A 27,611-nucleotide genomic window follows, 5' to 3' on the forward strand; every position below is an offset into this window, starting at 1 on the left:
TTGTATGCAAATTGGCTGATTGGGCTGGACGAAGAAGACGCTGGAGCTTTGAAGACATGAACTTATATCTGGATGGACTTGAAGTTCGGACTCCGACTCTGAGTATACTTATATGCGGCGGCGTTCCGCGACTAGGTCGGGCCGGATGTGTAAGGTCATGATTAGAAATGACCATGACGCCACAGTTGGCTTGCAATTTGACCAATCATATTAAGCCAAGATCACGTGTAGTTTTATCCCCGGCCTAATTCTGCATTCTTCTCGAAGCACGACATCGCCATACATCGTAAGCAGGAATACTCATCTCCATATGACGATAGCCAATAGTGGCGTTGATTCCTACTGCATCTCTTTGATTTGTCAATTCAAGTCGACGTATGCAGTCACATTGCTGGTGCTACACATTTTGATCAAGCGTCGTAGTTGACCTTTGGGGGATCGAGTCGCTGCTATCTAATTTTTTATTACGTCCGATTAGACGATTAGACGATCAGACGCATGTCATCATGTGAAAAGGATTCTGGCGCCCCCTTCTCAATGCCAGGATCCCGGAGATCACTTACCTCCGATTGGTTGCTGACTACACCATATTTCGGGATGCATCATCGCCCCCGCCGCCCTTTCTGTGACCACAACAGCGCCCAAAATGCCACGCCATATAGCCCACGATAGCGACGACGAAGAACCTCTCGATGACAAGACAGCTGCATTACAGCTACGCTCCAAGCGCACCGAGCGCCAGAAGAAGCAGAGGGTAAAGCGGGACCGCAAACGCGATGCCATCATTAGTCTTACGAAACTGCCCACTGAGCTGATCATTGAATCTCTTACGTATCTGCAACCAGGAGATGTCCTGAACTTCAGTCATACCAATCGCCGCTTCCGTTCTCTCGTCGATGCCAACTCGAACGTCATCGGTAACGCCATCATTCAGCAGCGTTACACGCTTCTCGCCCAATGCCTCGTCCTACCAAAGCTTCTCACCGAGATAGATGCTTCCGCGCGCCCTTTGCTGGTGGACGAACGACGACAGGAGTTTCTTGGTATCCATCGCAAGCCCTATCAACACTTGCAACCGCCGGACCAGCATTTCGTATGCACATGCCTTTCCTGCATCCTGGCTTGGAATAACCTCTGTGTGGCGCTTGATTTTGCGCATTGGCAGACGCACCTTGACACGGGCGAACCGCTGCCTATGATACCACGAGGTACGACACCTGAGTGGAACCGAGAGCTGGTGCGTCGGAATGCACAAGTCGTCCGCACCGCTCTGCAGAACCCACTCTGGCATGCACGAATACTCGAGATGCATCTCGACAGCACCATACAGGCAATCAGAAGGCAGTCCAAGAATAAGGGCAATAAGCGCAAGCACGTCGAGATGACAGACGAAGATGCTGCTCGTGGTACAGATGCCTTCCTATCGAAACCGGGGCCGTTAAGCTTGGAGTTTCCTTATCATCGCGACAATTACCATTTGCTGGAGGCATACCTACCAAACAGGTATTGGAAAAAGAGCGAAGAGAGGTGGATCTATGGCACAGCGGTTCATCATGAGCGTGATCTGGCCTATGTGCTTCGAGGTGTGTTGCCCGCTGGATCGAAGCCGCTTGGGACAGTGGCATGAAGGCTGGCGACTTATGAGTTGCGAAAAGCTCCGCTAGCTAGCAGGACTACGATCTGGTAGAAGTGGCTGTTTTTTGGCATATACCACGGCGCTGCTACACATCTCGATTTTCTGGGCCGAGTCAACTTCGCGGTTGATGACCAGATGTCCAGTGTCCTGGCGTGCATCATAAAGGATATTGTGCGCGCTATCTGCGTGAAGTTCAACTATTTATCTCCGTTCACCGTTCGGATGTCCCCACACGCAGCCGACGCTAGCCATCCACATTTGATAGTTACCCTTGTAGCGTTCGCTTAGAACTCCGCATCGCCATTCTCTCCGATGAACGGCATAAAAGTCTAGCAGGGTCGGCTTTGAACTCCTTTCGGCGACCCCCTCAAGTTCGGCGTAGTCGGCAGGTCGCTTTTGACCCGGTGGTGCACTAGATGATCTATACTGCATACACATAGGGCGCGATCCCCATCTTTAATGACTCAACATTTTACTCAGGGTTTTGCGGTTCGCAGTTCTCAAGAAACGTCTGTGAACAACAACGAGAACATTCATTGCATGGGATATCTTGTATAGCTTAGCGTTGCGTCTCGTCATTGATCAAAAGATGGACTCCAATATAGAAAAGGCCGAGTTACCAGATCGGACACCAACACCAGACCATACTTTCTTACCGATACAAGGGCAAGGCAATCCCTTGACCAGAACGAAATCAGCAACATCCAACGCACTGGCACGAGTATCGTCGCACCTCACCACCCACTCGATAACAAATCCTGGTCCACCTCCTGATGGTGGCCTTCGTGCATGGACACAGGTCTTCTGCGCCTGGCTTGCCGTCACAAATACATGGGGTTTCGTAAACTCCTTTGGCGCTTGTAAGTCTTGATCATTTTGGCCTCCTTTTAGAGTGAGTTGACTAATTTTGCCGCAGTTCAAACGTATTACGCAGCTATACTGCCTGAGCCCAACTCGACGATTTCCTGGATCGGATCCACGCAAGCATGTTTGTTGTTCGTCGTCGGTATCTTCAGTGGACGCGCTTTTGACGCTGGGTGGTTTCGCCCTACGGTGACGCTTGGCATTGCTATTCAAATCCTCGGGATATTTACCATGAGTGGAGCCAAGAACTACTGGCAACTATTATTAACACAAGGAATCTGTACCGGGCTTGGAGGTGGAACATTCTTCATGCCTGTCATGAGCTTGGTGGCCACATACTTCGCGAAACGCCGTGGCTTCGCTATTGGACTCGTGACTGTAGGCAATTCAGTGGGTGGCATGATCTATCCGACTGTGGTGCGGCAGCTCCTCCCCCAAGTAGGATTCGGCTGGACTGTAAGAGTGCTTGGATTCATCAATGTGGCCTGCTTGTCCATAGTCATCGCACTTTCCAAGCCGCGCCTTCCTCCGAGAAAGAGTGGCCCGCTTTGGGATCCAGACTCTTTTAGGGATGTGCCGTATATTCTGTTCGTCCTGGGCGTCTGCTTCTTGATGCCGGCAATCTACTTTGTGTTTTACTATGTAAGCACTGCCTCTGATCTGGTACAACTGGAATATATCCGATTAACACATACACAGGTCGCTTCCTTCGCCCGCGACGAGCTCGGCATGCCATACACGCAGTCTCTCAACCTCGTCATCATCCTCAACGGCGTCGGGCTTCCCTTCCGCATCCTCCCTGGCTTCGTCTGCGACCACTACCTTGGGCCCCTCAATATGTTCTCACTCTGCACCTTCTTTGCAACCGTAATCCTCTTTTGTTGGCTCGGAGTCAACTCGATCTCCACTTATTACACGTTTATCGCGTTCTACGGCATCTTTGCTGCGGCATTTCAGTCTCTCTTCTCCACGGCGATCATGTCGCTATCGCATGATATCACGAAGACGGGGACGAGGCTGGGCATGGCGATGACGGTGATTGGGTTTAGCGCGTTAGTGGGAGGGCCGTTGAGCGGGGCTATTCTGAAGGCGAGTGATTATACGACGACGATTTGTTGGGCTGGAGCGAGCAGTTTTGTGGGATGGTGTTTGTGTACAGGGGCGAGGATTTGGAAGTATGGGTGGGTGTTAAGGAAGAAGTGTTGAAACGGATCAGGTGGATTGATGCACTTTGTTGTGCTTGGTTTGTAACGATGATACCCATTGTTGTACTGACGCGCGACACCGATTATAGCATACTGTATCCGTAAGACATCCGAACGAGAGACAGTGGAAAGCAATACACAATGACTAGAGAAGTCGCTTCAGGAGCTTCTACATAGCACGTCATTCTATAAGATCTACCCAGGAAAACCGGTCCTGCAGAAACTTAGGCGCTGTTCTCGCAACTGGAGTTTGGATCCTGAGAACAATCAGGGCCAGCGGGAATCTCGGCGATGGCAAGATGCGGCTGGGGCTCGACCTGGTGTGCATGCAACGACTGGAGCCGGTAATGGGAGAATGCGTATCGGACCGGGACCGGGACCGCACCGGAACCGGAACCGGCGGTGACGTGCAATTATCTGTTTGTTGTGGAGAACCACTGCATGCTAGCCACGTGGAGCCTCTGTCGAACGGTTAATTTCTTTGCGTCTTTCTCCGACGCTACAACGATCTGGAGGCTTGCTCCTGTTGAATAGCTCCTTATCAAGCCAATCTTGAAAGCGCTGTTAAATGCTATCAAGACGTAGACATCTCGTCATACCCATTACCATATTCGAGCCTATGCCAGTACTCGAAGAGTTACTGTAGGTAGACCGACCAATCGTGCGGACTCCACTGCAGACAACGCATGATCATGCTTCATCATCAGTCCACGTAAAGACGCTCAGCCAGCATGAACACTAACGCCTCGATAGAAGTCCACCAGCTCGATGTCTTCGAATGACTTTGTCGAAGGCGAGCTCGACTTCCGCAGAACAGGGCTCAGATCCTCGTCGCTCGCGGCATGCCTTATCGTCGGCAGGGTCGCAGGGCGTCCGCGAAGAAAGATCGGCGGCATCAGCTTTGACAATCTATCCCGGATGCCCTGGAAAGCTTGCCCGTTCCTGTACGTATATGCCAACGAGGGCATGCAGGCACACATGGCGCCTATCATCAGCTCGCACGTTCTGTAGCGCGTTAGCGTTCTACAAGCCAACCGGTTCCTTTGCGGCTGGCTGACTCACATGGCGATGTTCGTCGCAAATAGTAGGTATATAACATTCTCCGTCGTACCCTTCCTCGTTCGGAAATACAACGCTACAGCCGAGCAGACACATGCCCTGGTATGCGTTAGTCTTCGCCTAGATAGTGAATGCAAGACCAGCCCACGTACATCAGGCCTGAAAGGAAGATCAGCATAGCGCCGAACTTCTTCCTCCTGGTGACCTTCAGGTTGGCGACAGCGATGATAGGCAGAAGGAGGATTGTGATGTCGGAAGCGAGTCCGAAAGCGGAGATGGGAATAGCGACCATCCCGTACACGACTATGTTACGCACGATGGAGAGATACAGCGTCGCAATCGTGAACGCTGTGTAGGTCGCAACGTTGACGGAAAGCCCGACTGTGGCGCCGATGCGCATCCATCGGAGCTGGTAGAACAGCTGGAGGTAGAGAATGAAGAAGGTTGCTTTGAGGAAACCGTACGTGACCGGTAAGACAGTGAGTAAAACGAAGGCTGGGATGATAAATGCGTCGTCTGTGAGCGCTTCGAGGACCATGATGTTGTTACCGTGTACGTCTCTGTTGAGATTCCCGTGGGTAGAAATCCAGAGTGTGGTCGAGTATAATATTAGGGTGCCTATCACGGCTATGGTCAGGGTGCCTGTGAAGTCAGGATCAGATGGTGTTCGATATCGAGGTTCAAGCTATATACCGTCGTCCCAGCGGCATTGCCGCACCAGCCATATCTTCACATAGATGCGATTGGCCAGTAAGATTATCATAAACACAAGTAGAATCGAGGTGACGATTGCCTGTTGGCGTCTGACACGGTCTATATTGGCCCAGGATGGCGATGTATCTTGGGTCTGAGCAAATGGGCCCATAGTTGTTTAGCCCAGGTAAATGGGCCAGCAACAGATGTGGCACTAAAATGTCGTAATTGAACCAGCTAAACTGGGGGAGCTACGATGTCCCAATCTTGCGGACGACAGGGACATTGATGGCGTTGTATGTGAAGCTCTCAATACGAAAATTTGCTTCGACACGGTATGAATTGAGGCATGAAAGACATTTGTAGATGATTTTGGTATCGCTGATGCGAATCATCGGGCTACACGAGGTGGAGGACGCACCTGGAATTCATATAACAGGATCTATTCAGCAAGGGATCGGCGTTCCCATGCGCACCGTGTGGAGGCGGGGGAATGTCGTGTAGCATGAACGCAAAGAATGCAGCTCGAAATCACGCACCTTTCTACTTTGGCGGGTTTGTACTACGGTGAGGGCTATCGCGGATATCGATCTCAACTGCATCTATTACGAATCTAGATCGATGCCGTGAAAGTGAATATGCTCCAAGTTCGCTGAGTTTCAGAAGATTTTTATTTTCAATAATTTGATTGAATATACACGTATACTAACCAACCAGTGAATTCTGTTTGTCCGTTCTTGAAGCTGATCGTGTAATGCCGTCTCAATTGGCCTGGCACTTATGGCCATGTGCTCAATTATAGCATACTTCGGTGAGTCCGAAGCTATGCTCTTCTGATCGATGCACCAATATGCAACGGCGGTTTTATACCTATTGAAGTTAGCAAAGTACGTGGCGTATCAGTCGCAACACCAACCTAGCGTCGAGAATGATTGAAGAGAAGGAGTTGTATGGGAGAAGTGCAGATGTGTGAATCTCACAACATGGTTTCAACGTGGATGTTACTTTACGAGTCCAGTGGTTAGACTCCAACGTTGGACCCAATGTGGCGGCTAGTGTACAGTATTGGCTGCTGGAAGTATCACATAGCGGAAAAAACCACAAAAGGAGGATTGAGCCTCGGGCTGTTTAAGCAAGGGCGCTAAAATAGTTGATTGTCTCGACTTCTATGGTCGAGGTTTCCCATAAGCTATTCAGGGTGTCTGATCTCATACCGACCCTGTCGACTCTATTCCACTGCCCAACCAAGTCGTGGTGACATTACGCACCGGACGCCAAACACCATGCTCTTATCCGTAACAACCGAGCCTCCTGTGTCCCCGAGTGCGCGCATCGCTCGTTATGCTCGCGGTAGACAGAATTGAAAAGGGATTCATTAAATAAACATGTACAGTTCGAAGTCGTACGTGAAGCGATGCCTGTCCGGCAGCATCACTGTGCTAGGAGTTTTCGCTTCGTTTCTACGTTTGGGCTTGTTGAACACCCGGGCTCTGTTGCAGCTGCGGATTCTGCGGCGTTGCACTCCTGCTCGAAGGTCTGGCGGCATTGATACCGGGGCTACCTGCCTGCGCTCTCTGCTGGCTCATCATTTGCTGCTGGCGAACAAGCTGCTGCTGATAGGCGTGGACCGCACCCTGGTTTGGGCTGTTGGCACCCATATTGCCATTTTGAACGTACATGTTATTGCCGATCTGGGGAGAATGGGCCATGCCGGGGGAGCCTGCGGCTGCATTCATTGCCTGTGCGCGTTGTTTCGTTAGGAACCGGGCAAGATGATCAGACGCCATTTTCTGGACCTGTTCTTGGGACCATTCCGGATGCTGTACCTTTAGATTGTTTTGGATTTGCAATAATTGCGGCATGTGTCCACTAGACAATGGGCGAGCAGCAGTCTGCATGTTGGGAGAGGCCTGATTGATGCGAGGAGATCCGGCGTTGCTCGACATGCCATTCATTGTAGGGGTCATGTTCCCGTTCATGTTCTGGCCTGCCATGGACGCCATCATGTTCGCGTTCGGCATGTTGTTCATTCCCATGTTCTGGGTGAGATTACTAGCCATGTTGATCTGCTGTTGTTGGAGCTGGAACTGGTGTTGCTGGTTAGCATTGGGATATTGGCCTCTTTGCATGGCCGCCATCTGAGCCTGATTCGGAGGACCCATCCGCTGAGCATTGGACATATTGGCCTGCATCTGCGCTTGTGGAACACCTGTGTTGCCCATCGACATTCCGCCGTTCATGTTGGCATTGGGAAAGCCCTGTTGCATCTGGTTCTGCTGTGCCCGAGCCGCCATAGCAGCATTAGCAGCTGGGTTTGAACCTTGCTGAGCAGCGTTCGCCATCTGTGGAGTAAGGTTGGGGTTGGAACCAGGCGTTCCCATCCGTTGTTGTTGACCGGAGCCGTTGGCCAAGCCTTGTGCCTGCATCTGCGCTGTCCGCTGCGCCATTTGCTACGTGCTATTAGCCACACACACATTGAAGAAACATTCATACGTACTCTTGCGTGCATCTCTTGTTGCTGTTGCTCAAGAAGCTTCTGCTTGATCCGTTGTTCACGTTCCCACTTAAGGCGCGAGAACTCTTGAGGAGTATGCACGTTGGTCTTTGGCTGTATGGGTTCTTGCGCTTTACGTAGTGCGGCTGCTTTCGCCGATTCGGCTTGCTTGTGCGCGATAGACTCGCGCTTCCGAGCCAGCTTTCGCATTCCGTCGATGATGGCAAGATGCCTGTTTTCTCTCCGTCTCTCAACTCGAATGGGTTGGTTTGTCCGCCTTCGGGGTGTCTGAGCTGGAATATTCTGGCCACTTTGTTGCTGCTGCTGGATGAGCTGTTGCTGTGCTTGATGTTGAGCGGCAACGGTCCTTTGCGCTTGCTCAAGGCGGCTCTGATACGTCCTGAAGTACTGCGTCTTAGACATCTCTGAGGGCAGCCCTTCAAGTTGCACCCAACGCTCGAAGCATTCCCAAGGCGTTCGTCGACCGGATCCAGCTACGAGCATTGAAGGCAAAGCAAGCTGCTGTGCGACCAATGACCAGTTGAAAGTATACTCCTTTACCAAGGCACGTAGCTTCTGATCCTCTTCCCATAGCCACTGTGACGATTGCCGGTTCTCGAAGAAAGACACTGACGGCATCGGGAACTCAGTAGGCGGCCTGAATTGGTGAGAAGCTTGGAGTCGATCGCGGATATGCCTGTTCTCGGGGTGGAACAAGGCTACATCACTCATCTCTGGTGGCAGATCATTCCGGTGGAACAGCCTTCGTCCAGGGGTAGAGGGCATAGAATGTTCGGCCGAGGTTCCAGATCTACTTGGTGGAGTAGCTGGCTCATCCTCTGACTCATATTCGTAGCGGCTGCGCTTTCTCGGAGGACCCCTTACTTGCGACACAAGTTTACCGCAGACAAATTTAGATACAGGGGCGAGAGGAGGATCCACGAAAGACAAAGGTGTAACGTCGCTTGCGCCTTCCAGTATCGGCTCGTATAGAGGAAGTTCGTGGAGCATCGCGTCGCTAGCTGGTGTTCGGTCAATCTTCATGACGACATCGTTGAATCCCAAAGAGAAGAGCGTAGCGGGTGGATTGGAACATAGCGGAGACAATAGTTCTTCGTCGTCTGCGAAAGACTCGCTTTCCGCGTCCGCACCAGAGTGAACCAGATCCGGAGTGGGTGCATCGTCCATGTCTTGGTCTGCTGCATTCGACTTCGGGATACGAGCTTTGATTCGTAATGACGTTTGTTCTTCGGGCGTGCTGTTCACATAATCCGCGCACCATCCAGCGAAAGTAGCAGCAAGAGATTTTTTCCAGCTCCTCTCCTCCTTGAAGTCAGTTTGCATCCATTTCATCTCGGCAAGTAGATGATCCTGATGGGTAATAGGTCGCTCGGGTTCAGCAGACTTCTTCAACTGCCGAAGGGACCACCGATTCGCGTTTTGCAGCTGGTAAACCCTCTTGAGAATCTTGTAGTCATGGGCCTCTCGAATAGTAGCAAGAACCCCAGCCGTTGACACAGTTTTCCGCGCAGAAGTGACCAGATCCATAAGAGGTGATGACCGAGGCGGGTGATGAGCCTGGTAATTGAATAGACCTTGCAGATAATCCCTGCTAGAGTCTTGTGATGCGCCCTGAAGAGATGCGTAATCCTCATTATACAATTGCAGCGCCTTCGCTGCCCGGTTCAAATCGGGCTTAGCAAAGATGACAGTAGATACTTCTTTGCGCTTTTGCTCCTTCAAGGGCCGCGCAGGGCTTGTAGTCAGCGACGTGTTGCTCGAACGTGGTGTAAGAACAACCTTTGCAGGCGATTTCTCTGCACGCTCTTCGATGATCTGAGCGATGGACTTTTGCTGCAGGGCGCCGGATGAGACTCGTGTTGTCATACGTTCGGGTCGAGGGGAGGTAGAAGGGGCCAGTTGCTCTTTTACAGAAACAGGTGCTTCGTCCATCTCCACATCATTGTCTGCAGGTGGAGTCGGATGATCTTGGCCTAATGAGGAGCGTGGCCGATGCTCTTCCGCACTATCCGATATCTCAGGTTCCGCCGTTGAGGGTTCAGGAGCAGTCGTGGTAGGTGTCGGTAGTGAGTCGGCCGCAGGTTGCTCAACAGCCGTTTCCGCCTCTTCAGCTTCGATTTCGCGAACGACATCTCTGGCGTGATCACTTAGAGCATCCGGTCCGACAGGAGGAGCGCTCTCTGACTCGCTCAATCGTGCTTTTCCATCACGTGCCAAGCGGATAGCCTGCTCATCTTCGATCTGTCTTTCAACGTCATCCTCCGCGGTACTCTCTGCACGAGCAGACTCCCTTGCCAGGCGCATCTGTTCCTGTAACGCGCGCTCATGCTCTTCTTTGGCCTGTTCCGCCACAGGATCCACTAGGCCTGCCTCGATAAGCGACTGCCTTCGCTCACGGAACGACTCGGTTTCTGGACTGGTGTCGGGAGAGTGATGTTGAGGGTGTGGCGTCGCTTGCGAGTACGGTCCAACAGTGGATGATGGTGACGATGCCAGATCCGCCGGTACGTTGCCATTCGGCAATGCTAATCTCTCCTCCTCTTTACGTTCCTTTTCTGCTGCCTTCTCTAGCCTCCGCGCTCTCTCTTTCAACTTCGCCTCCTGTACTTCTTGAGGTGGTAGGTGTACAACTTGCGGTGCTTTAGGCGGCTTTGGCGTTCGCCCATTCACCAATCCGTCCTCTGGTAGTGCGTCCTCTTCCTCGGTAGACGGTGGTATGGCATCTCGCAGGTCAACAGCTGGTGCGTCCGCGACGATGTTCGCTTCTCTTGAGTCTTGAGTAACGGGTGTCTCTGTTACTGGAGGTGCCTGCTGCAGTTCACCGGAAGCCTCATCGACAGCAGTCGCGTCGCCTGGGGATGCGGCAGCGTGAGGTGCCTCAACACCTGATGGAATTGATGCAGGCTTCGCGACGGCGGATGGTTCGGTTTCGCCTGGTTCCTCCGTCGGGGGCGGCCGCTGTGTGGCAACAGACGGCGATGCAGATGCGGCGCGCAGCTGCTCCTCCAGGCTTGGACCGACGGCGGTAGCTGGTGACGACTTGGATGTAAAAGATAAATCCGGGCCGGTAGATGACTGGAACGGTGATGTGAGAGGAAGAGGAGGTGGCAGAGTTGCATCATTAAAGCGTCGTCGTCTGCATGGGCCGTTAGTGGAATGCGCCAACATCAATATCGCGGCGACGACAACGACAAGTAATTCAAAAACATTATGGAATGGAAAAGGAAAGTGTAGCTTACTTAGTTATGTCGTTTTCGTCCAGAAAACGGGCCTCGTCCTCGTCTGGTTCATCGTTGAGGGCCAAGTGTTGGGCCTGGAGCGGGTGACCCGCGTTCAGAAGCGCGGTAGTCCCATAAAGCTCGCGCAGCTTGCGCTTCAACGAAGCCGCGCATTGTCTATATGGGCAATTATCAGCACAACCAAGGTATATTAATCAAATCGGAGCGATTTTTGGGGGCTGCAAGAGCTATGCGACACGGGAAATTCGCGATTTGATGTTAAATTCGCAAGTTACTTACGCAATCTCATTCGTTTTCTCCCGGAAATACGCATCACGAAGGCTGTCGAGGGACATATGAAGACCGACAATCGGTGGCCGACATCCGTTTTCCACGAGTGCCGCCAATGTGATGGATTTTCGGGTGTTGGCGAGGTGGGCGTTGATGGATATGTCGAGGGCAGTACTTGGGCTGATGGGCGAACGGGCTCGCGCGCGATGGTGAGGAAAGGAGGATCAGTCCGCGGGCGGCGGTAGGTCACGTGGTAACCGTCGATAAGCTCCCGACCCCTGTCTAGCGTGCAGTAGCGTCCTGCAGCTTCTCAAAATTTCGTGTTGCTGCTGAACGCGTCGAGCAACGTCAAGTGTACACAGCCAACTTCAGAATGGCAAAAAGAAAGAGAGAGATCGCAGACAGGGCCCAGCCGGCGAAGGCTCTGAAGAGTGGGAAAGAAGTCGCTGCCTCGACCTCGAAAAAAACAGTACAGATAGAGTCTCCAGCACCAGCACGCAGAAGCAAGGAAGCCGCAGTAGACGACCAGGCAGGCGCAAAGAACAAGGCAACAACAATCACAACAGCCGGGGAAACCAATGACACCACCACTGTTCAGATCGTCACCGGCTCATACGAAAGAGTTTTGCACGGCTTCACCGCAGCGATACCCCAGGCCCTGATCACGGGACAGGATGATGACGCCGTCGAGCAAGATCAACCCAAGGTTAACTTTGCCGACACCTTCCTGTTCAACGCACACACTTCAGCGATCCGCTGCCTTGCGCTGACACCCCCGACGGATGAATCTTCCAAGGTAGTCCTGGCCACTGGCAGCACCGATGAGCGAATCAACCTCTACACGATATCTACAGCCCCGCCCGCACCTTCTAAATCTAAACCTCAACTTCCATCATTCCATGGCACTTCAATATCGGAGAACTCCAGGAACAAGGAGCTCGGCGCCCTGCTGCACCACTCTTCCAGCGTCACCGCCCTACACTTCCCCTCCAGGGCCAAGCTTCTGAGTTCCTCCGAGGACAGCACCATCACCATCACCCGGACGCGCGACTGGGCACCGTTATCCACCATCAAAGCACCCATACCGAAAGCCCAAGGCCGGCCCTCAGGCGACACCGCAGCTCCCGGCGAAGTCCCCGCAGGTGTCAATGACTTCGCCGTGCATCCCAGCAACAAGCTCATGGTCACCGTGGGCAAGGGCGAGAAATGCATGCGTCTTTGGAACCTCATCACCGGAAACAAAGCCGGCGTGTTGCAGTTCAGTCGCGACATCCTCGCCTCCGTTGGCGAGGGCCGTTTTGGCAGCGGAGAAGGCCGCAAAGTTGTCTGGGACACCGAGGGCGAGGAGCTCGCCGTCGCGTTCGAACGCGGCGTCGTGGTCTTCAGTCTCGACATGAAGGCGAAGGCGAAGATCACCCCTACACCACGGACAAAAATTCACCAGATGCGCTACCTGCCCTCGGACACACACCCAGGCATCCTACTCGTTTCCACAGAGGACGGCCGCATAATGTTCTACGATACAAACTCCACGACTGAACCTGCAGCGGACGCCGAGAAGGAGGATGAGATCCCGCAGAGCAATCTCGTTGCTGCCATCGGCGGCCCCGCAGCAGGCTTCTCAGGCCGAGTAAAAGACTTCGATCTTCTGCGGCTGTCTGAGGCTTCCTTCCTGGTCATCTCCGGGAGCAGCGACGGCACGGTCAGGTTGTGGCTACTTCGCACAGACGAGTTGAAGACACCTGCGGAGTCGGAGAAGGGGTCGGGATTCACAGCGCAGCAGGTTGGGCGCTTGCTAGGAACGTACACGACAGGCACGCGTATCACGTGCTTGAAATCTTTCGTTATGACGGGTACGCCGGATGCGGAGGAAGACGAGGAAGCAATACCTGTGGAGAAAGACGACGAGTCGAGCAGCGAGGGTAGCGACTAGTGTTATGCGTTATATACCACAATTCTATTTGCTTGGAGCTGCACACTATGAGGCCACGGTGCCATTTCTTCTGTCTGTGCTCCATGCCTACGATGCTATCTTCTCGTCGCGACCTGCGCAGGTATACCGCAATGCTCAATCTGCATCAATGCTGTATGGATTCTGCAAAACACTATGCCGAGGCGCGAGCCCTAGCTTTTCTATGGACCTTCATCTCGACAAGTCCCTTCCCCATCTACCCATATGCACGAACCCATTCTCATCTACAATCGAGAAATAAAAAGGCGCAGCGTCTCAAGAGCTATGCAGACACGGACAACTCATGCTATCGCTAAAGTACTCTCGACAGAACTATACAACGAGGAATGACCAATGGAAATTACAATGAGGGAAAACGGCTTCAAGGCATTCTTTCGTCACAATATCCCGGAGCCTTTGTACTACCACCGTGTACCCAGCTATTGATCGTAAGCGCAGTCGTATACGCCATGCTAACGAGGCCGACGATGCCGACCAGGACATCAAGAACACGCGCAGTAGTGGTACGTGCAACGGCGCGGTAGTGAAGCATAGGCTGTATACAGCATTAGCACATGCATTGTGATTGCGATGGGGTATAACTTACCGGATAGATGTAAACCAGCGGGATACACGCAAAGCTCCCCACGAGCGCAACGAACTTGTCCAAGTCATTTGCACCCACCCAAGCGAGGAGCGCGCAGACGCCGACCATGAAAAAGCGGAAAAAGTTCTTCTTCCACTTGACGTATGGGTTGTACTTTCCGGTCCTGCTGAAGAGCTGCTGGCTCGTGATCTCGATGGCTGGGTACAACTGCAGCGGCGTCGAGAGGAGGATAGCGAGAGAGTAAATGAACTGGACACCGTTGACGAACTTATTGTCTTGAGGCATGTTCAGGATAATGACAGTCTTTGTCTTCGAGCCGAAAGCCGCATAGGAGAGCGCACCCATGCTGATGAAGATGACGGTGATGACGATCATAACCATGCCGAGCACTTTGGGGAACTTTTTCGGATTCTTCATACCGCTCTGGACGGGAATAATGAGCCCTATGCCTTCAAACGTGAAGATTGCGGTTCCGATGAACAGTGTCCAGTCGTTCTTGTTGAAGTTGGCAATGTCTGAAATTCCGCCTTGATCAACGATGGTGAAAATGTCGAAGTAATACAAATATACAAGTCCCAGGACAATGAAGAGATCGGCGACAAGGGCGAGTTTTTGAATGTGATTGATGTTGCGGTATAGCGAAAGTGGCAGGAAGATGACCATCTGCAGAAGGATCATGAGTCCTATGCTAATATGCGTTTTGCAATCTGACACGGCGAGCACAAAGGCTTGCATATTCTCTGCCACGAAAACGGTGTATGCGGATGAGAATCCTAGCTGCGAGATGACGAGCGAGAAGTTGATCAGGTTGCGCATCCATTTTCCATAGATGTGTAGTCCCATGTCACCGAAGGAGTGCTCCACGGCAAGGCGAGTGTTGACCAATAGGACGAAGCAGAAGTAGGAGAGTGCAGCCACACTGAGGAGCACCACGTTGGAGAAGAGCATGCCTCCGTTCAGGAAGGCTCGCGGGAGGAAGAGAACACCAGTACCGACGAAACTCTTGAGCAGCAGCATAGCGGCACCCGTGGGACTTCCCTTTCCTGCCACCTTCGTTCTGCGTTTCCGCCTCTTGCCTGGTGTAAGTAAGGCACTGTTCTCCCCAAATTCTCGTTCGTCCTCAGTGTGCTCTCCAGATGTCAGGGCATCAGAAGAGAAGTACTCGTCCGGACCCAAAATCTCATCATCCTCTTCTAGCGATTCACCAGCGAAGTGTCCATACAATGTCAAGAACTCGAGGAAGTTGTTCGTGAAGACAACAGGCTGCGGTTTCTGGGTGACGGTACCATAACCCGAAGGCCCTGGTGCTGGTGATTGGTCGGCAGCCCTGCGAATGAAGTTGCGTCGGAAACCACCAGGCTGATTGATCGAGTTGATGTCCAACAGAGGCTCTTTAGCTCGAGCATGATCTGCTGAGAAGCTCTGGCTGCGCTTCATCTTCTGCCGTTGCTCCTCTTCCTGCTGTGCTGACCACCTATAAATCTGCCGTGTAATATCCCCGCCCTGCAGTTGCAGACTGTCAAAGCCCTCTTCCTCATCCGAGGACCCTCGTCTACCCCTGCTGACGTCGTCTGCGTCTGCTCCAAATCCTGCATGCGATCTACTGGGTGAGCCATATCTAGCTGATAGGTTCGAAATGGACGGTTTCTGAGGGCCTGCCAAGTGACGGCGAATGATCTCGGGGTCCTCGTAGGGCGCGCCCGGAGATCGACTCCGCGCATCATAGGAGCCATACTGGCTGAGGGTATCGCGCGCGGTGGTTTCCTGTGCAGGCGACAGCGGTCGTATCGGCGGCGTGCCAAATCGTGGTGGGCTCCTGCCGAAAGACTCTTTTAGAGCTGATGATAGAGCTGACTCGCCAGGCCCCGGTAGCGATGACTGGCCTTCCTCACGCCCAGGGAGCGGTGTCTGGTTGGTCGATGGCTCTTCGGACGCGAGTTGAGCTGGCGTGGGGATCTGCTGTACTGGCACAGAACCGACCGGAACAGAAGAAGGTACGGGAGAACCGAGTCGAGCTGTTGACTGTTCGCGTTGAACGGAAGCGGAGGGCGAGCTACGCTCAGAGGCGCGCGACGAAGAAGGAACGGCCAGCGGCTTCGTCGGTTCGGAACCATCGTTCGCCATGCTCGGCAGGAAGAAGCGTTCGTTCGTAGTGTTCGTGCCTGGTGCAGCTGCTTCAATCGCGTTGCGGACGCTTGAGATATCTTCGTGTAACGAGCGGATTGGCTCGAGTCCAAACGAGCTATCGGGGTGCAGATTTTGCCTCTAATAAGGTGCTGTTTGCGTTATAAGGTATATTCCGCCATGGGTGTAGAGTGGAGGAAGGTGAACAAGACGGCTCGGTGCCAGCTGTGCGTGAGTATCGGCCTGCCCAGTTATGCCGCGGCTGACCTCATTTGCTGGGGGTCGCGAGGAAACCTTGAAAAGCCCCACGCGCGTGGGGTGGTCACATGCTGGGCCCTGCAGCATTAAACCTCGCCAGGCCGCGCTACCCTGGCAGCAACTGCACAATACCTCACTGACGTCTTTGCCAATTGCTACAGCTGTACCGCCTCAATCCTGTTGCTCAGGTTACTTCAGATGCCTCATCAGCGAGCCGAAACATCTCAATTCCCTCACATTTCGGAGCCGTGAAGAATCCATTACTACTACTTTCCTGGAACGAACCCTGTCTAGACGCTTGGACCTGCACCACAGCCCGTGACCTGGACATGGCACAGGGCGTGCGACCATGACCGAAGATGCACCTGCCCGTAGGCGGATGCCGCCGAGATCCCACTCGAGCTTTGCAACTCGTACAGCCACTGACCATTCAGAGAGACTGAACAGACGGGGTTCCATACTACCAGCACCGTCGCCTGGAGAAGAAACGCCGCTGCTTGCAAGAGATGGACAGACTGAAAACCCCCAAGAGAGGGATCATGCACTCGAGTCCATGCGTGACTGGTTCTCTGCGCCTTTGCGCCTGCTACGCTCAACATCTCCCAAGAATAGCTCCAAACCACCGGAAGGCAAACACAATGCAGGAACGGATGCCGCGAAACCTAGACCAGGTGCTTTCCCCCGACCGGTTGGTGGTACTAGCAAGCTTGGGACCTTTGCTGGTGTATTCGTCCCCACTACGCTTAATGTTCTCTCTATTCTTATGTTCCTAAGGTTTGGGTTCCTCCTAGGCCAAGCCGGTGTAGTAGGAATGCTGGGTCAGTCAAGGTCATCATCATGATTTAATCAGCCGCTAACACAAAGTAGGCATGCTCGTCGCTTGCTATGCCATAGACCTGATCACGGTCTTCTCGATCTCAGCGATCGCAACGAATGGCACCGTTCGGGGCGGAGGTGCCTATTACCTGATTTCGCGATCATTAGGACCTGAGTTTGGCGGCTCAATAGGAATTGTGTTCTACCTGGGTCTAGTTTTCAACACGAGCATGAACGCCGTCGGTCTCATAGACTGTTTCATAGAGAACTTCGGTGTTGAGACTGGCAGCTGGTTTCCTTTGATGCTGGAAGGCTTCAGATGGCAGTTCTTGTGGGCTACCATCGTCTTGGTACTCTGCACCTTTATCTGCCTCGCTGGTAGCGGCCTCTTTGCGCGATGCAGCAATGGCTTGCTGTTCCTCTTAATCGTCGCCATTATCAGCATCCCGCTTTCGGCTCTGATTCGCGATCCTTTCTCAGATGCTAGAGAAGGTGTTGAGTTTACTGGCCTGAGCTTGCAGACTCTCCGACAAAATCTATTCCCACATTTTACAAGAGGTGCTGCTGGAAGTCAAGACAAGCGTCACCATGAAAGTTGGAGTAGTCTCTTTGGTATCTTATTTCCCGCGTGTAGCGGTATTTTTGCGTCAGTAAAGTCGACCTCCCAATCTGCGCCATTCTGCTAACTTCTCAAAGTGGTGCTAGCATGTCCGGGTAATGTCGACCTCCCGATTTATGCCATTTTGCTAACTTATCAAAGAGATCTCAAGCATCCATCCAAGGCTATTCCGAAGGGCACTCTCTATGGCCTGGGTTTGACGTTTGTGTTCTATACAGTCGTGATTTTGTCCATGGCTGCGACAATCACGCGTGAATCGTTCATCAACAACACCAATGTTATACAGCTGACCAACATCTCCGGCATCGTTATCCTTTTGGGCGAGTTTGCAACGTCATCGTTCTCGGTTCTGATGGGTGTCATCGGCTCAGCGAAGCTACTACAAGCACTTGCTCGCGATCACCTCCTCCCCGGCCTCTCGATCTTCGGCCAGGGCACAGCAAAATCCGACGATCCAACCTACGCTATTATGATTACCTATCTGTTGGCTCAACTTACTATGCTCGCGGATATCAACCAGATCGCTTCTTTCGTTACCATGACTGTACGTTACTCCCGCGAGATCATTATGCTAGCCTGACTTCACTATACAGTATCTGATGACGTTCCTGGTCACGAATCTGGCAACGTTCGCCCTGAAGATCGGGAGTGCGCCGAATTTCCGCCCATCCTTCCAATTCTTCAACTGGCAGACGGCGGCTACCGGTGCAATCGTCTCCGGCGCAACCATGTTCTTCGTGGACGGCGTGTATGCGTCGGGATGTGTTGCCTTGTTGATAGTCGTTTTCTTACTCATTCACTATACGACGCCTCCGAAACCCTGGGGAGATGTCTCGCAAAGTTTAATTTACCACCAGGTGCGGAAGTACCTACTCCGACTACGGCAGGAGCACGTCAAGTTCTGGAGACCCCAAATCCTGCTGCTGGTTAACGACCCAAGACGACAGTACAAGCTCATCCAATTTTGCAATTCGTTAAAGAAAGGAGGTCTCTTCGTGCTCGGTCATGTCATTATCTCACAAGACTTTGGTGCAGCTGTACCTGAAGCACGCCGACAACAGCAGTCGTGGACTAAATACATCGACTTTTCGAAGATCAAGGCATTCGTAAATATTACCATATCGCCCATGGTCGAGTGGGGTGCAAGGAATCTGGTGCTAAGTGCTGGTCTCGGTGGCATGAGGCCCAATGTCGTTGTCATGGGTTTCTACAATTTGGGTGAACTCCGCCAGTACGTATGACCCCGGAACTTCTAAATTTGGACATTGTAGGACCTATTAGACTACATTCAACCCTCACTTTCTTGACTTTGACTGACTCCATACGCACTTGCTCAGGTCCAAGCCACTTATCGATATCCCCTCGCCGCAGCCATCGCGGCCTGTTAGCAAGGCCGCGAATCGTCCCTTGTCTCGGCAAGCCATCCAGGCCCTTGCCAGGCAAAACCAAACCACGGATGAGCTATTTAGAATACTACCGACTGATGCTATGAAACCCGAAAACTCTATAGGAATCCAAAACTATGTCACGATCGTGGAGGATCTCGTACTACGCCTCCAGATCAACGTGGCCCTTGCAAAGGGTTTCCAAGAACTGGAGGTGCCGACACCGAAGCCTACGAAGGGACGGCAACTGTTAAGTACACTCAGGCTGGCGGATGACGAGGAAGCTGAGCCGACCAAGAAATATATTGACCTGTGGCCCATTCAGATGTCGGCAGAAATTGCTACCGCAGGCGATGATCCTTCCAGAAAGAACGTCCTTACCACGAATTTTGACACGTATACTCTCATCCTTCAGCTCGGGTGTATCTTGCACACGGTGCCGTCGTGGAAGCGGACATACAAACTCCGAGTCGCCGTGTTTGTTGAGTACGAAACTGATGTCGAGGAAGAACGTGGGCGGGTAACCACTCTCCTGAAGAACCTACGCATTGAGGCAGAGGTACTCGTGTTCTGGCTAGCGAGTGGTAGTCTTAAGATGTACGAGGTCATTGTCAACGGCAAGAATGATAGCGATTTCGCGGAAGCTGCGCAAGATGTTGACGATACCTTGGAGGATGAAGCGTGGTGGAGAGACATCCAGGGACTACGAAAGCCACAAAGTTTCACCGCCAGCCAAGAACTGGCTCAGGTCGACGATCTGTTAGAGGCTGTTGTTAATTGGCCGACTTCGTCATTCCAACACGGGAGAAAGGAATCGAAACCGAAGCGGTTCGCGGAGCTGAAGAAGCTACTACGTCGCGCGAAGCGGAAGGCCTCTGTGAGCGACGTTGGTAGGACTGGTGCCACCATTGGTATCCGTGCGCAGCGGTTGCCCGCGGAGCTACTGTCAAACAGCGACAGCGAGCAATCTACGAGCTCGTCCGATGGGGACGATGTTAAGTACGAGGAAGAAGCTGTTGATACTGGAAGTTCTGTCGGGATGAGCAATGACCTTGATGAGTATGACTTGGACGCTTCTGACAGTGATGACGAAGGCCGTCCATCAGGTCTGCTACAACGGGCTCCGACCACGACTGCAGTCAGAGGCCTTCCATTCATCACCCAAAAGCTTGGTATACGGTAAGTTTACCGAGTCTACACAACCTGCACTATGCGTATACTCATTGCCTAATAGGAAAGCTCTCTGGAAGGCACCATCTCAGGAGGAACGCCCCACGGCAGACTCAGTGACCCCGTTAAGGCCACATCCTGATGCCACGACTTCCGATACGGCACTACCAACGACGAGCAAATTGGATGAGAATTCATTTAACAGACGCACATCTTCTCCACGAACCCAGCCTGTCAACGTACGGCCGCCACCAATTCGACACCAATCCCTCCCGAAGTTCACGTCCAAGCCAACCCCAAGAACAGCCGTCGCCCCCGAAGAGACCGCCGGACCCTCCATCATGTTCGTCGACACTCCCTCGCCGTCCGCCGCCCGAAAGAAAGACCCCATCGCCTCCGCCATGGCATCCTCGCAGCCCAGCTCACCCTCATCCTCTACACCACCTCGCTCAACCCTCCCACCAGCCGTAGCCCCGCAGCCACAAGCCTCAGGCTACCCCCTCCACCAAGCCATCCCCCTCTCCTTCAACGACCTCCCGTGCCGAGCCCAGCATCTCATCCTCAACGAGTTGATCCGTCAGCACTCGGACGACACGGCGGTAGTGTTCACGACGCTGCCGAGTCCCGTGGAGGGCACGAGCGAGAGCGAGGCGGAGAGCGTGAAGTACATCAGTGATTTGGAGGTGCTGTGTCAGGGCTTGCCGCCGTGTTTGTTGGTGCATAGTAACAGTATGACTGTGACGATGAACCTGTGAGGGGGAGGGGAAGGGGGTGCATTGAGAGGCGCGTTTTCCAGCATTAGAATGAACAAGGCGTATGCATTTAGAGGTTTATATCTTTTGAAGTGGGAGAAGGCAGTCCAATAGTAAAGGAGCGGATCGTGGCGCATTGGGAAGTACTTTGCAAAATTCAAGCGTGCTTGATATGGAGTCCGGAGGGGATCAGGATAGATTGTTTAGTATGCGCAATATACTTGAGTATACTGAGTGTACAGGCGTTACTCGCGATTGTCACTAGCGTCAGCCACAGACGACACAATGAAATCGATCATGGTGCTTTTCAGGGTCCAGAATGCACGTTGCTACACAAAAGCTAACAAGGAAGTCGTGATCGTTATTGAGGCAGGGGCCTCTGGATGTGTTCGGCAGGAGCTTCCTTGCCAGTGTTTATGGGCAGTTCTAGCCGCGCTAGTGATGCACCACTCTTGCACCTCAATACTTTATCACTTTCAGTCCATGATGCACGTTGAGACAGCATATGCAGAAGCTAGTGAGGAAGTCACGATCCGGGAAGGGAAAACTTTCGCATGGCAAGAGCCGCCTTCGCGCGCTCCGGACGAAGTCTTATGAACGACCACGGCCTCATGCCCAAGTGGCCCATAATCGCTTGTCAGCAGTGCCATAAGCACAGATGCGACGAGAACCGGCACCAATGGAGAACAGCGGGATCTGAAACCCCCGTGGGGCGAACCTTACACAGTAGATACGGTCGCTGGAACGAACAGCGAGGAAAAGCACAGTCAGCTTGGATGGATCTGAGGCCGAAAGACGGCCCTGCTCGACGGCCCAAAGCGGAACGCCGAGATGGGAAGGCTAGAAGCTCGATTCGAAGGCTGAAGCGCCATACAGGAAATTCGAGCTGTCAAAGGGGAAAAGGGTTGAGCGGTGTATAGGGTCTTCTGAGGCGTGGTCGAGCCAGCGCAGGGACACGGGGTAGCTTTTGGAGGTTGATCTAGGCGCATGGTTTGGTGCATTTTGTGCGAACTGGCACGAGTGGACGCCGTTGCGGCTGAGACAAGCTCACGTTTGGCTGCTGCAGGGCGCGATAGGCCGGGTGCGAATGGGGTCCGCTACTCCAGCGTCGTGGTCTGCGTGTACACGTGCGAGTCGTTGCTCACCGTCTGATAGCAACGGCAAGCTTGGCTCGGCGGGCTGGATCGCACATGTTGCTCTGTGGCAGCAGGTGGAGCCGTGGTCTGGTGGTGGAGCCGTCTAAGTGGAGAGAGTACCGCGTCGCCACGACACGTCTGCCGGAGCCAAAGCCATGGTGGGAGCATGAGCGTGAAGAGCAACCCGTGCGGACGCCGCAGACGTGGGCGGGTGCCAGCAGGGTGCACAGTATCGATTGATTGGCGGCTAGGTTAGGGATGCTGCTGACGACGATTGCGAGGGGTGCATGGTGTTGAGGTCCCTGGCGCGGCGTGCAGCGCAGTGCAGGAATAGCAGCTTGCCCGTAAGCAGGAGAGACAGGCAAGCACTAGCCACAGCGCCCGACGCCAACGGAGCTTGGGAATATCGAACTCGGAGGAGACAACTTTTGCAGCAGCATGGAGAAATTCAATGGAGCATTCAATGGAGAAAATCAATGAGGCCGATGGCTAGCGTTGCTATTCTTGCAACACTGCGCCCCAGGGCCCTGATCAAAGCGATAGCGTCGATCAGGCACTGGCCATGCCTGAGGCGCAGGCCATTGGCCTCGCGCCCTTGAGGGCCCCCATCGACCGGCATCCTCCCACGATATGACGAAACGGCGGAATAGGGGACGGCTGAGGCTACGGCGAGAGCCCGCAGTGTCACCGTCGCCGTGGACACGGCGGGAGGGCAATATTGGAGCATGGTCGACCAGTTTGAGGCGACGCCACCGGTGCAGGGGCGGGCCCGACTAGCAGCTGAAAAGCGAAAAGCGTTTATGTGGAGAGAGAGCGCTGCTTGGCCCACCACTATAAAGAGAAACAATCAACACCGCTCTTTTGCTCCTCTCCCCTCCCCACTGCACCCCAGCGCACCCTACCAGCTCTGCGCAACCCAATCGCTTGAGCCTTCGTCCTATACAATCTTTCCCGCTTGATACCCTACACAATCGTTTCCCAGTAGCACTATGTGGTAAGCTAGCTGCCCCGCCGCGCCGCCAGCAGCACACAGCTGGCCGCAAACGGAAATCGTAGCTGACGGTGGACTGCACAGCGGAATCTTTGGCTACATCAACTACCTGGTGGAGAAGGACCGGAAGTACATTCTCAACACACTCGTCAATGGCAAGTGCCCCCCGCCGCCGCTCGTTCCTCAGCTTCAGCTCGTGAGCATGCCCCACTAACACCACCATTGCAGGCCTCCAGCGTCTAGAATACCGCGGCTACGACTCCGCCGGTCTCGCCATTGACGGTGACAAGAAGAACGAGGTCTTTGCCGTCAAGGAGGTCGGCAAGGTCGCCGCCCTCAAGAAGCTCGTCGAGGAGAGCGGCTTCGACCAGTCCAAGGTCTTCGACTCGCACGCCGGTATTGCACACACCCGATGGGCCACCCACGGCCCCCCCTCGCGCGTCAACTGCCACCCGCACAGGTATGTGGTACTATCCACTCTGTACCCCTAGACCCGAGTTCGCCCGCCTGCTGAAACCGCTGGTCCGTTGATCGGCAGCCCTTCTCGCCCCGACTTCCGTCATATATTGTGCGCAGCGCTAACACGCGTCCCTCTAGGTCCGACCCCAACTGGGAGTTCTCGATTGTCCACAACGGTATCATCACAAACTACAAGGAGTTGAAGGTGCTGCTCGAGGGCAAGGGTTTCAGGTTTGAGACCGAGACCGATACCGAGGCCATCGCCAAGCTCGCCAAATACATCTACGATGAGCACCCGGAGCTCAGCTTCGTCCAGCTGGCGAAGACCGTCATCAAGGAGCTCCAGGGCGCCTTCGGTCTGCTCATGAAGTCGGTGCACTTCCCCCACGAGGTCGTCGCTGCCCGTAAGGGTTCGCCCCTCGTCGTTGGTGTGCGGACACAGAAGAAGATGAAGGTTGACTTTGTCGATGTTGAGTACCAGGATGAGGCTGCTCTCCCTGCTGAGCGTGCCTCGCAGAACGTTGCTTTGAAGAACGCAAACAGCCTGCTTGCTCCCCCAGACAAGTCGCTCCTCCACCGCTCGCAGTCGCGCGCTTTCCTTTCCGAGGATGGTGTCCCCATGCCCACCGAGTTCTTCCTCTCCTCCGACCCCTCCTCCATTGTTGAGCACACCAAGAAGGTCCTCTACCTCGAGGATGACGACATTGCCCACATCCACGAGGGTTCCCTCAACATCCACCGTCTCACCAAGGAGGACGGTGCCTCAAACGTCCGTGCCATCCAGACTCTCGAGATCGAGCTTCAGGAGATCATGAAGGGCCGCTTCGACCACTTCATGCAGAAGGAGATCTTCGAGCAGCCCGAGTCCGTTGTCAACGCCATGCGTGGACGTCTCGATGCGGAGAACAAGACCGTCACCCTTGGTGGTCTCCGCCAGTACATCACAACCATCAGGCGATGCCGCAGGATCATATTCATTGCCTGCGGTACCTCGTACCACTCTTGCATGGCTGTTCGTGGTATCTTCGAGGAGCTCACTGAGATCCCGATCGCCGTCGAGCTTGCGTCTGACTTCTTGGACCGCTCCGCACCCGTCTTCCGTGACGACACCTGCGTGTTCGTCTCACAGTCTGGTGAGACTGCTGACTCACTGATGGCTCTCCGTTACTGCTTGGAGCGCGGTGCCCTCACTGTCGGTATCGTCAACTCTGTCGGTTCCTCCATCTCCCTCCTCACCCACTGCGGTGTCCACATCAACGCCGGTCCCGAAATCGGTGTTGCCTCCACCAAGGCCTACACCTCGCAGTTCGTCTGCATGGTCATGTTCGCTCTTTCCCTCTCTGAGGACCGTGCCTCCAAGCAGAAGAGGCGCGAGGAGATCATCGACGGTCTCACCAAGATCTCCGACCAGTTCAAGGAGGTGCTCAAGCTCGACCAGCCCATCAAGCAGCTCTGCCAGAGGTTCAAGGACCAGAAGTCTCTGCTGCTCCTCGGCCGTGGCTCTCAGCACGCCACTGCCCTTGAGGGTGCCTTGAAGATCAAGGAAATCTCCTACCTTCATTGCGAGGCTGTCATGTCTGGTGAGCTCAAGCACGGTGTGCTTGCTCTCGTTGACGAGAACCTCCCCATCGTCATGATCCTCACCCGCGACGGCATTTTCGCCAAGTCATTGAACGCCTACCAACAGGTCATTGCCCGTGCCGGCCGACCCATCATCATTTGCAACGAGAACGACCCCGAGTTCCCCGCTGACAAGACCGACAAGATCGAGGTGCCCCAGCAGGTCGACTGCCTTCAGGGTCTCATCAACGTCATTCCTCTGCAGCTCATGTCCTACTGGATGGCGGTTGCCGAGGGCGTCAACGTTGACATGCCCCGTAACTTGGCCAAGTCTGTCACCGTGGAGTAGAGCATGATTGTTATGAACACATTGGTATTGGCGTAATTAGAGGCTGCACACCCTGGCTGGCTGCGTCTGGGAACTAACTGATCTGTCTGGGTTGAATGCACGATTATATGAGTAAAAAGCTGTCTCGCTTGGATGGAAGGAAGATTTGCGATATGATGTACGAGCTCTTAGTTGCAGGCTTGCCATTGGGCGATATAGCAGATCGGAATATGAATCACGTATAACATACTATCATGTTCTTTGCAAAAACGTGATTGGACAAATGAGAGATCTTCTCACCACTACAATCCTGGATCTACGACATAGCGACCACTTGTACTAACATGTCCCCAATGCAACTAGCCCTTTTTGATACAGTCCGCAATTGTATCAGACATTCCGGTGTAACTCTCGGTAGTTCGTCATACCCTGTGTCGCGCAGAGTGAGTCTGTGAGATGGACGCAGAGCTTGGTGGAACGCTTGGCTGATGTCGCAATGCAGGTGATCCCTGTCGAGTGCGCGGGGGCGGCGTTGGGTCTTGGTGGGGTGTTCCTGTCTGTTCCTGCATTCCCGCACCACCCGTGGACTCACCACTTACGCTTGACAACTGTCCTTCTCGCTCTCCCACTTCCACCACCCTTGACATATACCCGGAACACCACGATGACGACGCTCAAGGGACCCGGTGAGGCAAAGACTTACGATGGTACGCAAGAACCCCACCCCGCGTTCAGACGTTGGTGCTCGGACAGCCCACCGCGTGTCTGGAGCTTCTGAGCTTCGCGAAGCTAGCAGGAGCTTATAGCTGATATGTATCAGGATCTGGTTTGAGGATTGGTATCATACACGCGCGGTGGAACACGAAGATTATCGATGCGCTGCTCGAGGGGACGAAGAAGTCGTTGAAGGCCGCGGGCGTCAAGGACGAGAACATCATCCTGCAGAGCGTTCCAGGGAGCTACGAGCTGCCGTATGCTGTGAAGCAGTACGTCTGAAACTATCTTCCTTGCATTTGATCCTCTCTCTTTCGTTCGAGATACCTTGCTTCCTTGAAGGGAGGCCCATACCCGTATCGCGGCTAAAAACCCTCAGACTCCACTCCGCGTCGCAAGTCCAGTCCTCTTCCACGAGCGTCATCGGTGCCGCCGCCGACCTCCTCGGCTCCGTTTCTGACCTTTCCACCGAACCCACTTCCAAACCGACGTCCTCGACCCTGCAATCGCCGTTCGACGCCATCATTGCCATTGGTGTGCTTATCAAGGGCGAGACTATGCACTTCGAGTACATTGCGGATGCGGTGAGCCACGGGCTTATGAGGGTCCAATTGGATAACAACGTGCCGTTGATATTTGGGCTATTGACGTTGTTGAGCGATGAGCAGGGGCTGCAGAGGGCGGGGATTGGAGGGAGCAGTGGGAAGGAGGGACATAATCATGGAGAGGATTGGGGGAGCGCGGCGGTGGAGCTGGGTGTTAAGAGGAAGGGGTGGCTGGACGGGAAGTATGTCGACTAGACACGAAGGATACCAAAATGAGATTGCAAGTCTAGCGGTAGAAGGCGAAAAAGCAATAAGATATGACAGCATAGCGGAAAGATGCATAAGCTGTTCTCGTTCAGTCATACAATGGCTTTTAGGACCGCTTCTAACGGCTACGGGATCCTGTGTCTAAGATGACAGGTTCCAACACGCTGCCCAAGTACAGAACTGGCGGTACTTGCAACTGGTCGCAGGCACCGTATGCAAGCAGACATTCCGCTTCCGCCGTTGCGTCCTACACTCCCCAAAATGACCCCGCGCATCTAGTCACAGCGTCGCGATGCCCCAAAACGCTGTCCGAACATGAAAATGTCGGTAGTTCAAAGTGTCTATAGGCACGTATGCATGTCAAGGATCATACCCCCCTTTATGCGCTTTCCGAGAGCAAGTCGGGTTGTCGTGTGCCCCTCTCGGGAGGGCCTGGCCTGGATCGTCG

The 27,611-nt window shown here is 53.7% G+C and overlaps 9 protein-coding genes across 9 annotated transcripts; 6 read left to right on the plus strand and 3 right to left on the minus strand.

Annotated features, from left to right (window-relative positions):
• Positions 1-646: 646 nt before the first annotated feature.
• On the plus strand, positions 647-1,627 carry N0V89_012451 (uncharacterized protein; the record flags this gene model as incomplete). The annotated part of the gene is made up of 1 exon (XM_056221172.1): positions 647-1,627. One exon carries the CDS (start codon positions 647-649, stop codon positions 1,625-1,627), a length of 981 nt encoding a protein of 326 aa, XP_056065159.1.
• A 1,182-nt stretch (positions 1,628-2,809) lies between these two features.
• N0V89_012452 (uncharacterized protein) lies at positions 2,810-4,111 on the plus strand (the record flags this gene model as incomplete). The annotated part of the gene is made up of 2 exons (XM_056221173.1): positions 2,810-3,593; positions 3,855-4,111. The coding sequence occupies 2 exons, from the start codon at positions 2,810-2,812 to the stop codon at positions 4,109-4,111; spliced, it is 1,041 nt and encodes a 346-aa protein (XP_056065160.1).
• A 316-nt stretch (positions 4,112-4,427) lies between these two features.
• On the minus strand, positions 4,428-5,302 carry N0V89_012453 (uncharacterized protein; the record flags this gene model as incomplete). The annotated part of the gene is made up of 3 exons (XM_056221174.1): positions 4,428-4,710; positions 4,768-4,863; positions 4,917-5,302. 3 exons carry the CDS (start codon positions 5,300-5,302, stop codon positions 4,428-4,430), a joined length of 765 nt encoding a protein of 254 aa, XP_056065161.1.
• Positions 5,303-6,917: 1,615 nt separating this feature from the next.
• eaf1 (RNA polymerase II transcription elongation factor SpEAF) lies at positions 6,918-11,546 on the minus strand (the record flags this gene model as incomplete). The annotated part of the gene is made up of 4 exons (XM_056221175.1): positions 6,918-7,907; positions 7,955-11,108; positions 11,212-11,367; positions 11,491-11,546. The coding sequence occupies 4 exons, from the start codon at positions 11,544-11,546 to the stop codon at positions 6,918-6,920; spliced, it is 4,356 nt and encodes a 1,451-aa protein (XP_056065162.1).
• A 308-nt stretch (positions 11,547-11,854) lies between these two features.
• MAK11 lies at positions 11,855-13,414 on the plus strand (the record flags this gene model as incomplete). Its single annotated transcript, XM_056221176.1, has 1 exon — positions 11,855-13,414. The coding sequence occupies one exon, from the start codon at positions 11,855-11,857 to the stop codon at positions 13,412-13,414; it is 1,560 nt and encodes a 519-aa protein (XP_056065163.1).
• Positions 13,415-13,814: 400 nt separating this feature from the next.
• Positions 13,815-16,435, minus strand: N0V89_012456 (uncharacterized protein; the record flags this gene model as incomplete). Its single annotated transcript, XM_056221177.1, has 3 exons — positions 13,815-13,988; positions 14,040-16,281; positions 16,431-16,435. 3 exons carry the CDS (start codon positions 16,433-16,435, stop codon positions 13,815-13,817), a joined length of 2,421 nt encoding a protein of 806 aa, XP_056065164.1.
• Positions 16,436-16,780: 345 nt separating this feature from the next.
• N0V89_012457 (uncharacterized protein) lies at positions 16,781-21,166 on the plus strand (the record flags this gene model as incomplete). Its single annotated transcript, XM_056221178.1, has 7 exons — positions 16,781-16,792; positions 16,858-17,239; positions 17,289-17,568; positions 17,998-18,400; positions 18,450-19,087; positions 19,194-20,420; positions 20,476-21,166. The coding sequence occupies 7 exons, from the start codon at positions 16,781-16,783 to the stop codon at positions 21,164-21,166; spliced, it is 3,633 nt and encodes a 1,210-aa protein (XP_056065165.1).
• A 2,122-nt stretch (positions 21,167-23,288) lies between these two features.
• Positions 23,289-25,658, plus strand: GFA1_2 (glutamine--fructose-6-phosphate transaminase (isomerizing); the record flags this gene model as incomplete). Its single annotated transcript, XM_056221179.1, has 4 exons — positions 23,289-23,293; positions 23,375-23,445; positions 23,519-23,750; positions 23,888-25,658. 4 exons carry the CDS (start codon positions 23,289-23,291, stop codon positions 25,656-25,658), a joined length of 2,079 nt encoding a protein of 692 aa, XP_056065166.1.
• A 643-nt stretch (positions 25,659-26,301) lies between these two features.
• RIB4 (lumazine synthase) lies at positions 26,302-27,151 on the plus strand (the record flags this gene model as incomplete). Its single annotated transcript, XM_056221180.1, has 3 exons — positions 26,302-26,344; positions 26,458-26,623; positions 26,731-27,151. 3 exons carry the CDS (start codon positions 26,302-26,304, stop codon positions 27,149-27,151), a joined length of 630 nt encoding a protein of 209 aa, XP_056065167.1.
• Positions 27,152-27,611: the final 460 nt, after the last annotated feature.

The sequence above is a fragment of the Didymosphaeria variabile genome (genome assembly GCF_027946475.1).
Source record: "Didymosphaeria variabile strain IMI 356815 chromosome Unknown scaffold_10, whole genome shotgun sequence".
Lineage (NCBI taxonomy): Eukaryota > Fungi > Ascomycota > Dothideomycetes > Pleosporales > Didymosphaeriaceae > Didymosphaeria > Didymosphaeria variabile.